This window comes from Channa argus, chromosome 1 (assembly GCF_033026475.1).
Source record: "Channa argus isolate prfri chromosome 1, Channa argus male v1.0, whole genome shotgun sequence".
Taxonomy (NCBI): domain Eukaryota; kingdom Metazoa; phylum Chordata; class Actinopteri; order Anabantiformes; family Channidae; genus Channa; species Channa argus.
Window position 1 is genome coordinate 46,243,353 of NC_090197.1, and position 13,804 is coordinate 46,257,156.

The 13,804-nt window shown below is 35.9% G+C and overlaps 2 protein-coding genes and 1 long non-coding RNA gene across 3 annotated transcripts; 1 reads left to right on the forward strand and 2 right to left on the reverse strand.

Moving 5' to 3' along the window:
- Window positions 1-358: 358 nt before the first annotated feature.
- Window positions 359-8,857, reverse strand: dnajc12 (DnaJ (Hsp40) homolog, subfamily C, member 12). Its single transcript, XM_067526606.1, has 5 exons — window positions 8,032-8,857; window positions 1,767-1,845; window positions 1,296-1,435; window positions 1,062-1,206; window positions 359-766 (listed from the first exon to the last, which is right to left on the reverse strand). The coding sequence occupies exons 1-5, from the start codon at window positions 8,107-8,109 to the stop codon at window positions 684-686; spliced, it is 525 nt and encodes a 174-aa protein (XP_067382707.1). The 5' UTR covers window positions 8,110-8,857; the 3' UTR covers window positions 359-683.
- LOC137139415 (uncharacterized) lies at window positions 1,852-8,025 on the reverse strand. Its single transcript, XR_010916323.1, has 3 exons — window positions 4,725-8,025; window positions 4,036-4,094; window positions 1,852-3,333 (listed from the first exon to the last, which is right to left on the reverse strand). It is a non-coding gene; the product is annotated as an uncharacterized lncRNA (long non-coding RNA).
- On the forward strand, window positions 8,822-13,636 carry sirt1 (sirtuin 1). The gene is given in 10 exon segments (XM_067526578.1): window positions 8,822-8,849; window positions 8,852-9,226; window positions 9,538-9,660; window positions 9,825-10,060; window positions 10,183-10,335; window positions 11,149-11,296; window positions 11,389-11,468; window positions 11,724-11,907; window positions 12,024-12,539; window positions 12,686-13,636. Coding segments are annotated over 10 exon segments (2,133 nt in total). The 3' UTR covers window positions 12,976-13,636.
- Window positions 13,637-13,804: the final 168 nt, after the last annotated feature.

Here is a 13,804-nt window from a genome sequence, read left to right on the forward strand (position 1 = left end):
CTTTTCTGTCATCCATCTCTTCTGATTATTCTTCCTCACTTTGAAAGCGAGGAAGTAATGAGGCATTTAAAAATGCAGGGCCCTTCTCCACAAGGGAAGTTTCAATTAAACACCAACTACTGATGGGCTGCCAAGAATCATACAGAGACAGTGTATTTTTAGAAAATGAAACGTATCTCTTATCTGGCTATAATTTCCTTTACCATTCTATCCAAACACATTATATTTAAACTACAAAATGACCACCTTTTGTGTAATGACACCATGATATATACACAATAGTAGCAAACTAAATGTTTTATTTCTATTTATTTGATGGAGCCTGTTATAACCAAACATAATAAATAATGCACACAAATACCATGTACACATCTCAGTTTAATTTGACCAAAATTGTGAACTTCACTGCAACATTCACACACAATTCACGAAAATAGTTCTATGCCATCTCTATTGTATTAGTGAACATAACTAACAGCAACATATTTTATATTTCATATATGCAACCACTGTTTGATTTTTGTTCATATTTTACACATACCTCAAACACATTAAGAGCTCACAATTTCCAATTTGTGCAACAGGGAGTTACAAAACAATATTTATAAAACGTGACAGCAAGTTAACATGGTCCAAAGTTAATAACAACAAGACACAAAGCACAAACATTTAACCTGCTCATATTAGATTTCGTAATTCCTAAACTTCTGCAGTAGACTAGATGGTGAGTCTGCAGCCCAACGGAAACGGCGGTGGCAGTGATCACCTAGGCAGTGGTGTTAAACAAAAATCTGTTAATAATCTGTAAAAAGGTAATTTAATCAATACTATGCAAACCACAGATTCACATTGTTGTTACAAAGTAAAAACTGATTGGAATAGAGACAGTACAGACTAACTGATTAAATACATTTAGCATTGCTAAATAATCACATCTTCAATTGTATTACAATGTAATAATATGCGCAAACATTTCCACGTTTGTATGAGTTTGGTTTTTTCAGTGTTGTCTTCTATACTCCCCAACAATTAGGATGACAATTATGATGAAATATACTAACTTGAGGCTGGTGTGGCATCACATAAAGGGATTCCTATTGCTTCCAGCTCACATTGCAGATCCTCTGTTTTGGAAGTGACGGGGACTTCTGCTTTTGGGGCCTCCAACATTGGTTCTTTCTTATCTCTTACAGCCCAGTGCATTGACTGGAGCCAAATAACGAAACACATCAATGTGATTTCTTGTTATACAGATTACTAATTTTGAAAACATCAATATCCAAAATGTGACTTACAGTTTTTACAGAGTCATTCAGAGCTTGCCAGTCATGAAATGGAATAGTAACACCACTTCTTTTCCAAAGGTCGTAGTTTTTCCTTTTGGTTTCACTGCATAAAACCTCTTTGGCTTCCTGCAACTTTTGGAAATCTGCCACTGTCAGAGAGAACATTTTAGTCTAATATAAATCAGACATTAATTAGACTTTAGGCTTAACAAATTAGTTGAAATAAACAGTCCTCTTCCTTTTACGTAGTTGTAAGCACCTCTCCATTAACATAATTTGCTTTTAAATCATGACATCAGTCACTCAGCTGTTTCTGAGACAAGTAAGATGAAGTCCAATGACAAAAAATATTTCAAATATAAAATTTTAATCAACTGGTGGCTTTACCAAATTTTCAAATCACATTTCTGTTTACGTAAAATATTTGTATTCAGCATTTGAAAATCCTTTTTATACACATATCAATGCATTAATATTTACCTGCTCTTGGATTGTCTAGATGTTTGTCAGGGTGACATGCTAAGGCTCTTATCTTGTATTCATTGAGAATCTGCTCAGTCTGCAAAGGAAAAGAATCATTGTTTTTAATCAATCTTTCAATCATTTATACATAACTAAGATGCCACAAACTCACCATCTTACACACAATATGCTAGGAAAGTGTAAGGCCTACTTTTTTATATTCTGAATCAGGGCTATGCTGTCTTTACAATTACATTGATCGTTTTTATTTTGAAACTTTCTATCAATTTAATCTTATCTAGACGCATTTATCATTGATGACGTATTATCGACGTAGTGGAGACGTCGTGAAAAGAGTGGCGCGTCTATTTGAACAGCGGGATGACGTCACGTAAACGTCCCCTTTCCCCTATGTTCTCCCGCTGTCTACATTACGAAGTGCAGAGGTCGCTTGCTTTTTTTTAAAATACATTTTATCCAATGTTTTATAAATAGAAACACAGTCAGCAGGGTGCTTAACAACAATAACATATAAGGGTACAGACGGCACAAAAAAACCCCAAAACAATTAATTAAAGATCTATATCATAACACTCAATAACGTAGTATTTTTAAAGCCTTGTTTTTTGAAAAATTGTATGCTTTCAAAATATCTTTTAATGTCATTTATGAACACAATAAAGAGTGGTTTATTATTAGAAAATTTACATTTATGCATATAGAATTTAGCAAATATAAAGATAACATTTATTAGAAAATATTTGTTACTTTCCTCTTTTAATTAAAGATTCCAAAAAAAGTATTTGTTAGAAAACAACTGACCCACTAATATGAGGTTGTTTTTGAACCAATTATCAAAGAAAATAGATTTGTTTTTGTAAGTTATGTTCCTGTTGTTCTAGATATAGTACATGTGTGGTGTAAAATTCTGATTGAAGATGGAGAATTTAATAGGGATCTTTAAGATATCGCAAAGCTTGCTTGCTCTTTGGAAAGATGTCGCGGAGACGTCGCTAACCGCTGCTTTCCCTACGTTCTCCCGCCGTCTACGCAATCTTCATTAGCATTGGCTGACGTTGCTCCTCTCTAAACAGTATATGGCTGTGGCTTGGCTGATGTAAAATATTATAATACTCACACAAAAATATGTCTAAACATCAAAACAAATACATGGAAGGCTGAATAATTTCATCACTTCAATAATTGACAATGTTCACATTTTATGTTGGAATTTATTTTAAACACACAAATATACATTTAGCATTTCATATCAAGAATTTTAAGTTTCCAGGGATTTACATTTTATTTTACACATTTGAAGTCAGTAGTGTACTGTCAATGACCTGTTAGCCAGTCAGGTGTTCGCATCAGTCACTTTGCAAATTTTGTCATTTTAAATTTTACCATGGTAAAATGATTAATAAGAGTACACACCAAAATGTTTGACCCATAGCAATAACAACAACCTTGGCTTAAGTGAATAACTGAATAAAACAGTTAAAGTTTCCTGCTGGAACCCCTGGTCAGCAATGTACATTCCTTCATCCCATTGTGTCACTGGTCCATGCCATTTGTGCTCATCTATCTGTAAAGGTGATGCAGGAAGAGAAAGTTATTAAATGATGTACAATTCTTATATTCAGGTGAGCACACTTTATCGTTCTGCATTGCCACAACTGTGTGTTGTGATTTTTACTTAAGCTAATATTAATTCCTGCTTATATTTTCTTTTCTGAATGCCTATGCCTGTCTATGTTGTCATAAGGCAAAAAGCAGGCTGACTATGTCACCGTTATTTTAAAGTTGCACTAATCGATTAATTCCTTTTTCAGCTTGTAAAAGATTAATGGCAGTCAGGTTCTAACCCAGCTCACAGTGTATAACAGACCACGTACAACATTTACAGGTAACAATTGTATCACAAGGTAGAGACAGAGATATGCACGTATACTCATTAATTTGCAATATTTAGTTTCCAATCCATCTGGCCTACATATCTTTGCATCTCCAAGTACTTAGAGAGCACCACAGACACAGGGAGAATATGCACCTCTGTAAAATGTCATCTTTTTAGGATTGGAGGGCTAATATATTTCAATACTGTACTGTTACTGTACGTGTTTCTTTATTTCCTGATATTTACCAACAACTATAATAATACAGAATATCAATGCACTGTCAAGTTCTATATTCCAGTAAAAGATTCCATTGAGATCCCTCTGTTCAGTGTATAGTTTTATGAGGTTTTGCTACTTTTTCTTGTTTTGTGGGTACATAGTTTACCTACATTTGACCTACATCTCCAGGTGTAATAGAGGACATGAGTTTGCATTCTTGTCATCCACCCTGTCCAATACACAGAATAAACACCCAATTAGTAAAAAATGTACATAGTATCCATTGTAACAGGCATTAAAAGTGTAAAGGAATTCATTCACACTTGGTAGGTGGTTACCATTTCACACAGCCAAAACAATGTCTGAAATACATCAATATACAGTAAGTGAAAAGAAAGTTATATATATGACTATAGAATAATCTGTAATAAACTACATAGGATTACACCACCTCGCTGTCCATCGTCTCAAAATACCCTGTAATACAAGGGGAAGTCAAAATTGTGCTTAGTTTTGATCACTGTGAGCTGAAATGATTTTAACGGGGGAATAAATTAAGAAAAAAGGGTGTATTAATCTTAATTGTATGTTTTAAATAGAAAGCATTTACAGGTATTTTGATGTTGTATGCATCAAATATTAACTAATTAAACAATGAGGAAGAACAGCACCACTACACAAGGACCTTATGGCAAACTGAACATAATTCACACAAACACAGAATAACTGTAGCGATAAAATGAGGACAGTTAATAAATGTGTATAAATGATTGATTCTAATCCAATGCTGACTAAAGTCTAGTAACATCACACTCCTGACATTACCCTGAACTAAACAGAATACTAACAGCTAACTTACCTTTAGCGTTATCACAGGTTCTTCTGATGTTTCAGCAGCAGATTTTCCGTGGACATCCATTGATTTGTAATATTTGAACTGTTGCACAGTGAAAGTACCTGTGTGTATCGAGGTTTAATGGCAGGTTGCACTGACACAGGTAACCAGGTGTATCAGGAGAGTTGAACTAGCTGACCAGAAGTCTCTCCAGTCCCTCTGAAGATTTATGTCATCAGCACCAAGCATTAATGAGCTTCAGTTAAAACTACCTCGCTCATATTTTTTCAAGTTGTGCTTAGGTATCAGCCAGTATCTGTAAGAGCACATCATCAGACCTCGCGAGACCCCGAGCTTATTCAATGCTTTATTTCAAATTACTCTCAGGTTTTTTATTGTAAAAGTCTAGTGACTGGTCCTGCCTCACGTTTTTTTTGTTGTTGTTGTTGTTGCTGGTGTTGCTGATTTTGGATTTCCAAAATGACGTCATTACGCCGTTGTAGCAATAATTGGAGCAACTGAATTAAAATACAGATATCTGCAATGTATATATGACTAGTCAAAACTGTGATTTAAGATATCTGCAATTTCATACTTAAATATGACAACTAATTTAAGATATCCAGAATTTCATTCTTACTATTCGTAATGTGAATTCTAGATATCTTTAATTGCATTGTAACTAGTCGAAATCTAATTACAGATATCCAAAATTACATCATTTTAGATATCCAAAATGATGTCACAGACATCAGTGTGCCATTTTAGCATAAATTAGATATCTGCAATATATTACCGACTAGTCAAAACAGAAATGTAAGATATCTGTAATTACATTTGGACTAGTCCCAATTTTACTTTCAGATATCTTAAATTGAATTTTGACTATAATTACTTAGTTTGAGACATCCAAAAAGATAAAGATATCTTGCAGATGTGCTAAATCTTTAAATGAAATTGGGACTAGTCAAAATTTCATTGAAGACATCTGTAATTTAAAATGAAGTAAATAAAAAAAAAATAAAGACATCTGGAATTCACGTTACAGATAGTCAGAACTGAATTGTAGATATCTTAAATTAGTTTTCTCATTAAAGTCAATATTATGACTAGTTAACATTTATTTAGAAATATCTTTATATAAAATTCTGACTAGTTAAAATGTAGTTACAGATATCTTAATTTAAATTTTTGACCAGTTAAAAATAAATTTCAGGTATCTGAAATTTGAATTCTGTAAGTCTATTGACACATTACAGTGTAATGATGAGAGTGATGTCATTTCCGATATCCACCAAGGAATTGTGCATAGTTAAAATATAATTGTAGATGTTCATTCCTACTGGTCAGAATGCAGTTATACATATCTTGTATTATAAATTTGACCAGTCACACTTTAATTTAGACTAGTCAAAATGCAGTTCTTGATATCTGAAATGTATCTGAAATGTATATCTGAAAACTGAAAACTGTTAAATGTTAAAAAGGCTTCCCATAGATTTCTGCAATATATTTCTGACTATATAAAACTGTTATTAAAGATCTGTAATTACATTATGTATAGTCATAATTAAAATATCTATAATTGAATTTCGACTTGTAAAAAGATATTATAAGTCGAAATTCAATAGAATTTTGACTAGTCACAATGCAATTAAAGATAACTAGAATTCACATTCACATTCACAACAGAATTGAATTGTAGATATCTTAAATTCATTTTCAAATGCGACATACTGACTAGTCAAAATGAAATTACAGATTTCTTTAATTACAGTTTTGAGTAGTCATAAATATATTGCAGATACCTAATATGTGCTAAAATGGGGCACTGAAGTCTGTGATGTCATTTTAGACAATGTAATTAAAGATATCTAGAATTCACATTACGGATAGTCAGAATTGAATTGTAAATATCTTAAATTCATTTTACCATTCAAGTCAATGGGAAATTCATACTAGTCAAAATGTAATTACAGATATCTTAAATCACAGTCACTCCAATTATTACTTCAATGGTGCAATGATCACAGTGATGTCATTTTGGATATACAAAATAAGCAACAACAGCAACAAAAAAAACCTGAGGTATGAATACATACCTTCATAACATATCTGTAATGTGTTTGTAGATAACTTAAAATTAATTTTGACTAGGTATCAAAGATACACTATATTGCCAGAAGTATTCGCTCACCTGCCTTTAGACCCAGATGACCTTTAGTGACATCCCATTCTTAATCCATAGGGTTTAATATGACGTTGGCCCACCCTTTGCAGCTATAACAGCTTCAACTCTTCTGGGAAGGCTAATAACAAGGTTGAGGAGTGTGTTTATGAAATACATAATACACAGTGATCACAGTCTTCGCTCTAATTCATCTCAAAGATGTTCTATCGGGTTGAGGTCAGGATTCTGTGCAGGCCAGTCAAGTTCTTCCACACCAAACTCACTCATCCATGTCTTTGCTTTGTGCACCTGAATTCATTTATTTGGATGGGTGAGCAATATAGTGTATATTCAATACAGTTTTGACCAATTAAAAGATATATAGTTGAATTTCGACTGGTCAAATCTTAGTCTGAGACGTCCAAAAACATAATAAAGATATCTTGTAAATGTGCCAAATTAAAGATATCTTTAAATGAAATTGTGACTAGTCGAAATGTCATTCAAGATATCTGTAATTTAAATGTTGACTAGTCAAAATGTAATTACAGATATCTTTGTTTAAAAATTCTGACGAATTAAATGTTGTTACATATATCTTAAAAAGTAAATCTTGTCTACCTGGTAAATAATAAAAAGGCTTGCCATACACGCTACCACTGTCCTTTAAAAGAGGAGCAACGTATTGCCTACGTCAGCACGACGCATTTGGGGCTGTCTGGGTATGCTCATCACACAGATGTTACGGTTATAAAACACATATATATGAAATATTCTTTTGAGCATGTAAGGTTATTATATTTAATTATTCATGTGCATAAGAATGAAGCAGCCTATTACCCGTAAGCTTTAACACAACAGAAGCACCAGATGACGCACGAGTTCATCCGACGTGTTTCGGTACAGTGAAGCATCAACAGGTCTCTGAGCTCAGACTAACCTCTGGAATATCCAAAATTCATAAATCTCTTGGTTTAAAAACTTAAACATACTCATCACTGTTGTGCATCCTGCATATTTAGACAATTATCAAATTACCTAAACCATAAACCTTATTAAATATAAATATTAATACATTCATATGAATACATATGAATTAAAAATGAAACATAGTGTCACCTAGCAAATAGGCTGAGCCTCAACCGACTCGCTTCAACTTACCGACGACAATTCATCGCAACCCAATAACCCGTAGTAATCTTCCAAGTCCCCTGGTTTGCAGTTCAGAGCAGCCTCCATCAAAAGCAGTACGGGGGAAATGTCTATGGTTTCTTGTAACGGACCACCCCGGATCACAGCTTTTCTGGGTTGGTGATGGGCTGGCCTTTTCTCGCTGGGTCACTCACTGACAGTATTCACAGAGTGTATATTATTTTGTCAACTAACGTTGTGTAATCAATAAAGGACTTGCCAAATGGTTAAGGGAGTTCTCTCCTGAGTTGTGGGGCGAGCACGCATGAGCTGTCCTTTTAACCATATGACGTATGCTGCATTCATGGTCCTCGCAAGGGTAGCCACAAAATGTCTAACATTTACAGGAGGAATGACACTATGGCAAAGACAGCTTTAAGTAATGCGTAAAATTTATGAATGACATTAACACGATTTTATTGTTTTGATGACTGGACTTCCTATTATATCTAACGAAATGTGGCAGATGTGACAATGAATAGGGTTCAATACGTGATTTAGTTTGTAATTCAAAATTACAATCTTTAGACCTAATATAAAAGTTACAAAATCTCCTTGGACATGGTTTAATCTCTGTTGTCAAAAATGTTATACGTCTACGTTTTACTCACAACTTTGTGCAGCCATTCACAAACTCGTACAATTGGCCCTACTCAACCGACAGTGAACGCATCAATATTTTGTTTATGGTTTTACGTCACCAACGTAAAGTGGGGATGTTCCAGTCGTAGCTATTGGTGGACAAAAAGTCACGTGCGCTATGCAAACGAGCCAGCTGTCCGAAAGGAAGGATCTGCTCAGCGGCTCTGCGGGCTGAAGATGGCGGACGGGGAGAGCAGTCTCGGAATGGTCTTTTCTGGCGCCTCCGAAATGGACGAGCCTGCCCCGAAAAGGTCCAAAATTGGTCCGGTGACGAATTATGGATTCAAAGTCGCCGAAGAAGCGCAATTATCATGCGTCTCCGGAGATACCAGGAGCTGGGATTCGGCGGTGAATAGTGCTCCGCCAGCTGAGAAGGAAGCAAAGCCGGTGATGGCGGTAGAGGAGGCCCCAGCAGTACTAGGCGGAGACAACAATGGACTGGGATTGCTGGTCTCAGAGTCGCACAAACCAGTTATGAAACTACACGACGGCGTAGTACTTGGGACAACCCAGGAGGATGCTGGTATGAAAACCGTCGGACATTTACCAGAGCGTTGGTATTTACTGGACTTACAGTGAGCAGTGTTTCTTTTACCAACTTAGCGTTAACCGGCGAATTAACTTAACGTGAACCAGAAAATAAGTTAACGCTAGTTAGCTGACGTTAATCACAGTAAAGATGAGTGGCCGTTGAGAGGTTAGTACTTCTCAAAAACGGCCACTTCCGATTATTTAGTTAACTGTAAAAAGATATAGTTGTAACCCATGATTAACAGATATACGCTACTCACGTCTCGTTGTAGTTATTCATTTTCCAAACTTCTCTTTGCTCAGATTTTCTTGGACACGACGATCTCCCCTCTAACGGACTGTCTGTCACACCGGACCACATCACTGAGGAAGATGACAGATCCTCACATGCAAGCTCAAGCGACTGGACTCCTCAACCACAAATAGGTGAATTTGGGTCGAACATCTGGCCGAAACCATGCATGTAGTAACTTTTATTATTCTTCGGAATGTATGCATTTTTTTTAAGTCAGTACTTATTTAAGCCTTATTATGCAATGTTACAGCAAATACATTTTGGAGTCATCCTGCGATGTTGTATACTTGGTCAGGTTCCTACAGCTTTATCCAGCAACACATCAGAGAGACCGATCCTAGGACAATTCTGAGGGATTTGCTGCCTGAGACTGTACTTCCACCAGATTTAGATGACATGACATTGTGGCAAATCATCATCAATATCTCAGAACCTCCAAAAAGAAAGAAGCGGAAGGATATTAATACCTTAGAAGATGTGGTCAGGCTACTTCATGAAAGTAAAAGGATCCTTGTGCTGACTGGTGCTGGGGTATGTATTTACACTAGTATTATACAGCTGTACTATTGCAGATTATCATATGTTTGATTAAAATGTATTTACAGTGTTCATGCTATTAAGTCATAATGCCTGTGTGGTTTTTGTCTTTGTAGGTGTCAGTTTCATGTGGAATACCAGACTTTCGCTCCAGAGATGGAATTTATGCACGGCTTGCTGTAGACTTTCCTGATCTTCCAGACCCACAAGCTATGTTTGACATTGAATACTTCAGACGGGACCCAAGACCCTTTTTTAAGTTTGCAAAGGTTTGTTCATTGTGTCCACTTGCTCTTGTACATGCGCTGAGTTGATAACCATGCATCACAAAATTGGTTTGATGATTAGTTCTATTTAAGATGCTAGTATTTGGTATGTAATTTAATAACATAAATCCAGTTGAAGTGTTCTCACAAAACTTTGACAGCTGCTACAGAGATAATATGCATAGATGCAGAAGCTTCAAACAACTTGGATCTTAAAACCTATTTTATAAGGTTAAACAGTAAATGCAAAGAAATAGTTCTATGGAGTATGTGTATGTAGTTCTGTGTATCCCAGGTGTATGATTGTAGCATAATAAGGGTCCATCATATATTAAACATTGTATCATTTAGATTTCATTGTTTTTTTGCTGTCTCACATTAAAATAGTAATATGGTCCATTGTTTAGCCTTGAACATAACAGAAGATATATCTGTCATTTGCCTGAAGGTCTGTGAACAAAAACTTGTATTGTAGTAATAGCGGATGCACCAGCACCTTGTGTTTAAAAAATGTTTTTGACATTTACCTGTTTGTTAAGATAACTTTATGTTAGAGTAATTTACAAAGTTCCCTGCATTGACAAACTTTAAAGCCTTATCAAAACTGGATTCATCTGCAGTCATGAGATTGAACTTAGAAGGAATGAGTAGAACTTGTCCTGAGGCTATTAGGCTGTGGTTATAAAAGGTCCAGTTTGCGACAGTGAATATTTTTTTTATGGCCAAAAAGATCTTAATGAATTGTGTGAATCAGCGAACTTAAGGAGGCATATGAATGAGTACTCTTTGATGCTGAATGCATTTACTTTGTTACAGGAGATTTACCCTGGTCAGTTCCAGCCTTCACCCTGTCACAAGTTCATATCTATGCTGGATAAACAAGGAAAACTGCTACGCAATTACACACAAAACATTGATACATTAGAACAAGTGGCGGGTGTTCAGCGAATTATCCAATGCCATGGTAAGTGATACTGCATGTAGGTAGTTCTTGCTTATTTTTTAAATGGATTTGTCCATAGTGATTGTTAAAGTTCTGTAATCTTCTTGTTACAGGGTCGTTTGCAACTGCATCCTGTCTTATCTGTAAACACAAAGTGGATTGTGAGGCTATAAGGGAGGACATCTTCAACCAAGTGTGTATTCATTACAAACTTATCTAAAAGTAAATATAAACTATTGTATATCGCATCATCAAAAAACAGATGACCGAAACTTGTTGATCTAGTCAGAAGAGCATAACAGGAGAGGGGAATGGCAGAGCAGAGTGGATTTATTATGAGTCTCATTCTAGCTCCAGCTCAAGTTGCTCATTGTAGGTTTAAATAAAGATCAAATTTGGCTTCACATAATTTTTTTCATATTTATAACAAAACAAATTCCTCTTTAAGGTTGTCCCTCATTGCCCACGATGTCCAGACATTCCCCTGGCAATCATGAAACCAGACATAGTCTTCTTTGGAGAGAACCTTCCAGAAATGTTCCACAGAGCCATGAAACGGGATAAAGATGAGGTGGACCTCTTGATTGTCATAGGCTCTTCACTTAAAGTCCGACCAGTTGCCCTTATCCCAAGTAAGTTCTACTTTAAATTTTCTAAATAATTCAAACAATAACCAGTGGGTTTCAATTGTACTTGCATAAAAATGCAAACACACAGCACATAATTATTTTCTCATTGTTACATACAGACTCTATTCCTCATGAAGTGCCTCAGGTCCTAATCAATAGGGAGCCACTGCCTCACCTCAACTTTGATGTGGAACTACTTGGGGACTGTGATGTCATTGTCAATGAGCTCTGTCACAGATTAAATGGAGACTTTGAGCAACTCTGCTACAACACTGTAAAACTCACTAAGATCACAGAGAAACCCCCCCGGTTACCAGAACAGCCACTAAGTGACGCCTTGCCTGCTTCCAGCACCACAGCTCAGGAGCACAGTACAGACTCAGTAATTGAGCCTTTAGAGGAGACCAAAAGTTTGAATGTCACAGAGCTTGCTGGTAATAATTTTACACCCCCAGAGCCTTGTCCAAATGCTCAGTGCCCCAGTGAAGAGATAGTGGAGCCTTCAGAGTTACAAGCTGAAAAGGAACCAAAAGAGGAGGCTGCTGAATTAAAGAGCCACACTTCCAACCTTGAATTTCGTAGACGATGCTGGATGAGTCGAATCAACAGAAGTCCGATCAGTAAACGCCTTGAAAGTAAGTTTAAGACCACATTAGAGAATATATTAATATAGAGCTCGCTCTCTCTCTCTAGAACGATCTATCTATCTAGATCAATTATGACACACACACACACCCACAATATAAAATTTCAGCACTAAAAATTGTATTGTTTCCTACAGCAGGCCAGTACCTGTTTCAAACTCCAAATCGCTATATTTTCCATGGGGCTGAGGTTTACTCTGACTCTGAAGATGAGACATCAAGCTCCTGTGGCAGTGACAGTGAAGAGTCTGAATGCAGTGCAGATGGTGTGGAAGAAGACAGCGAGTTAGAGGAAGCCGACGAACTAGCAGCAGATGGAGAGACATGCCTCAAAAACACAATAGAACACACTTTCGCCAATGAGGCCACATCAAGTGTGCAGACAGACAGTAATTCTGAAAAGACTGCAAGCACAACACACCTTTAAATGTAAAGTACCCAGTTGATAAAGCACTAATTGTCTTTTTTTACATATATGTTTCGTATATTTTTGACTCATCAACCTTACTATTATTTTTCATAAACTTAAAATTCAGTGACAACTTTGTGTGGATATGCAGCAAGGTTTTTTGTTTTGTTTTTTTTCCCTCCTGTGCCCATTTTGGTCACACGAATTGTGTCTGAAATCTCATACTGTATACTACGTACTAAATAGAATGCAGTAGGTTTATTCAAGTTAGTTTTTTTCCCCTCCACATGCTGGTCCCATTTTTACATTTGCATTTTCAGAAGTTTAGCTGATGCTCTTGAAGCTCTAAATATCAACCTCAGTCCATAGTGTACAGTCAGCTGTGGTCTAATGATGTGTAGAGTTGGTTCATGTAACTGGTGGGAAACATGTAAATATAAAAGTCTACTGCCTGCTAAATAGTTAGTACTATGAGTTTCAGACACATACATACATTTTCAGATAGTTCAGCTGTGCCCTTTCATAAGAGTAAATGCTAGGGAAAAAAGAACAGTACTCTTTAATTTTAGACCAAAGAACACTTTATCTACACACTCCTACACTGTCATGAGCTTTTTATGTTTACCCCTGTCATTTAAATCTTGGGAAAATATAACTATTGACAAGGTGTTCCTTCTGACATGTGGCAGCTACTTTTTATGGTCAGGCCTCATATTTTTATACTCTGATGTGAGACATACTCATCAAAGAGTAGATGATAGTTTTTATTTGTATAAAGTTATACTAAGTTGTAATATTAAGCCTTAGGAATATATTCAATGGGTTAATGTTGAGAAATGGCACTTTT

What these genes read in the sequence shown, in the direction of transcription:
- dnajc12 (XM_067526606.1), bottom strand. Translation starts at nt 8,109, where the DNA reads ATGGAGGCTGCTCTGAACTGCAAACCAGGGGACTTGGAAGATTACTAC. An exon ending in GTTGCGATGAATTGTCGTCG is followed by an intron (nt 1,846 to 8,031) that starts GTAAGTTGAAGC and finishes TTTCCTTTGCAG; the next exon opens with ACTGAGCAGATTCTCAATGA. An exon ending in TGAATGACTCTGTAAAAACT is followed by an intron (nt 1,207 to 1,295) that starts GTAAGTCACATT and finishes ATTTGGCTCCAG; the next exon opens with TCAATGCACTGGGCTGTAAG.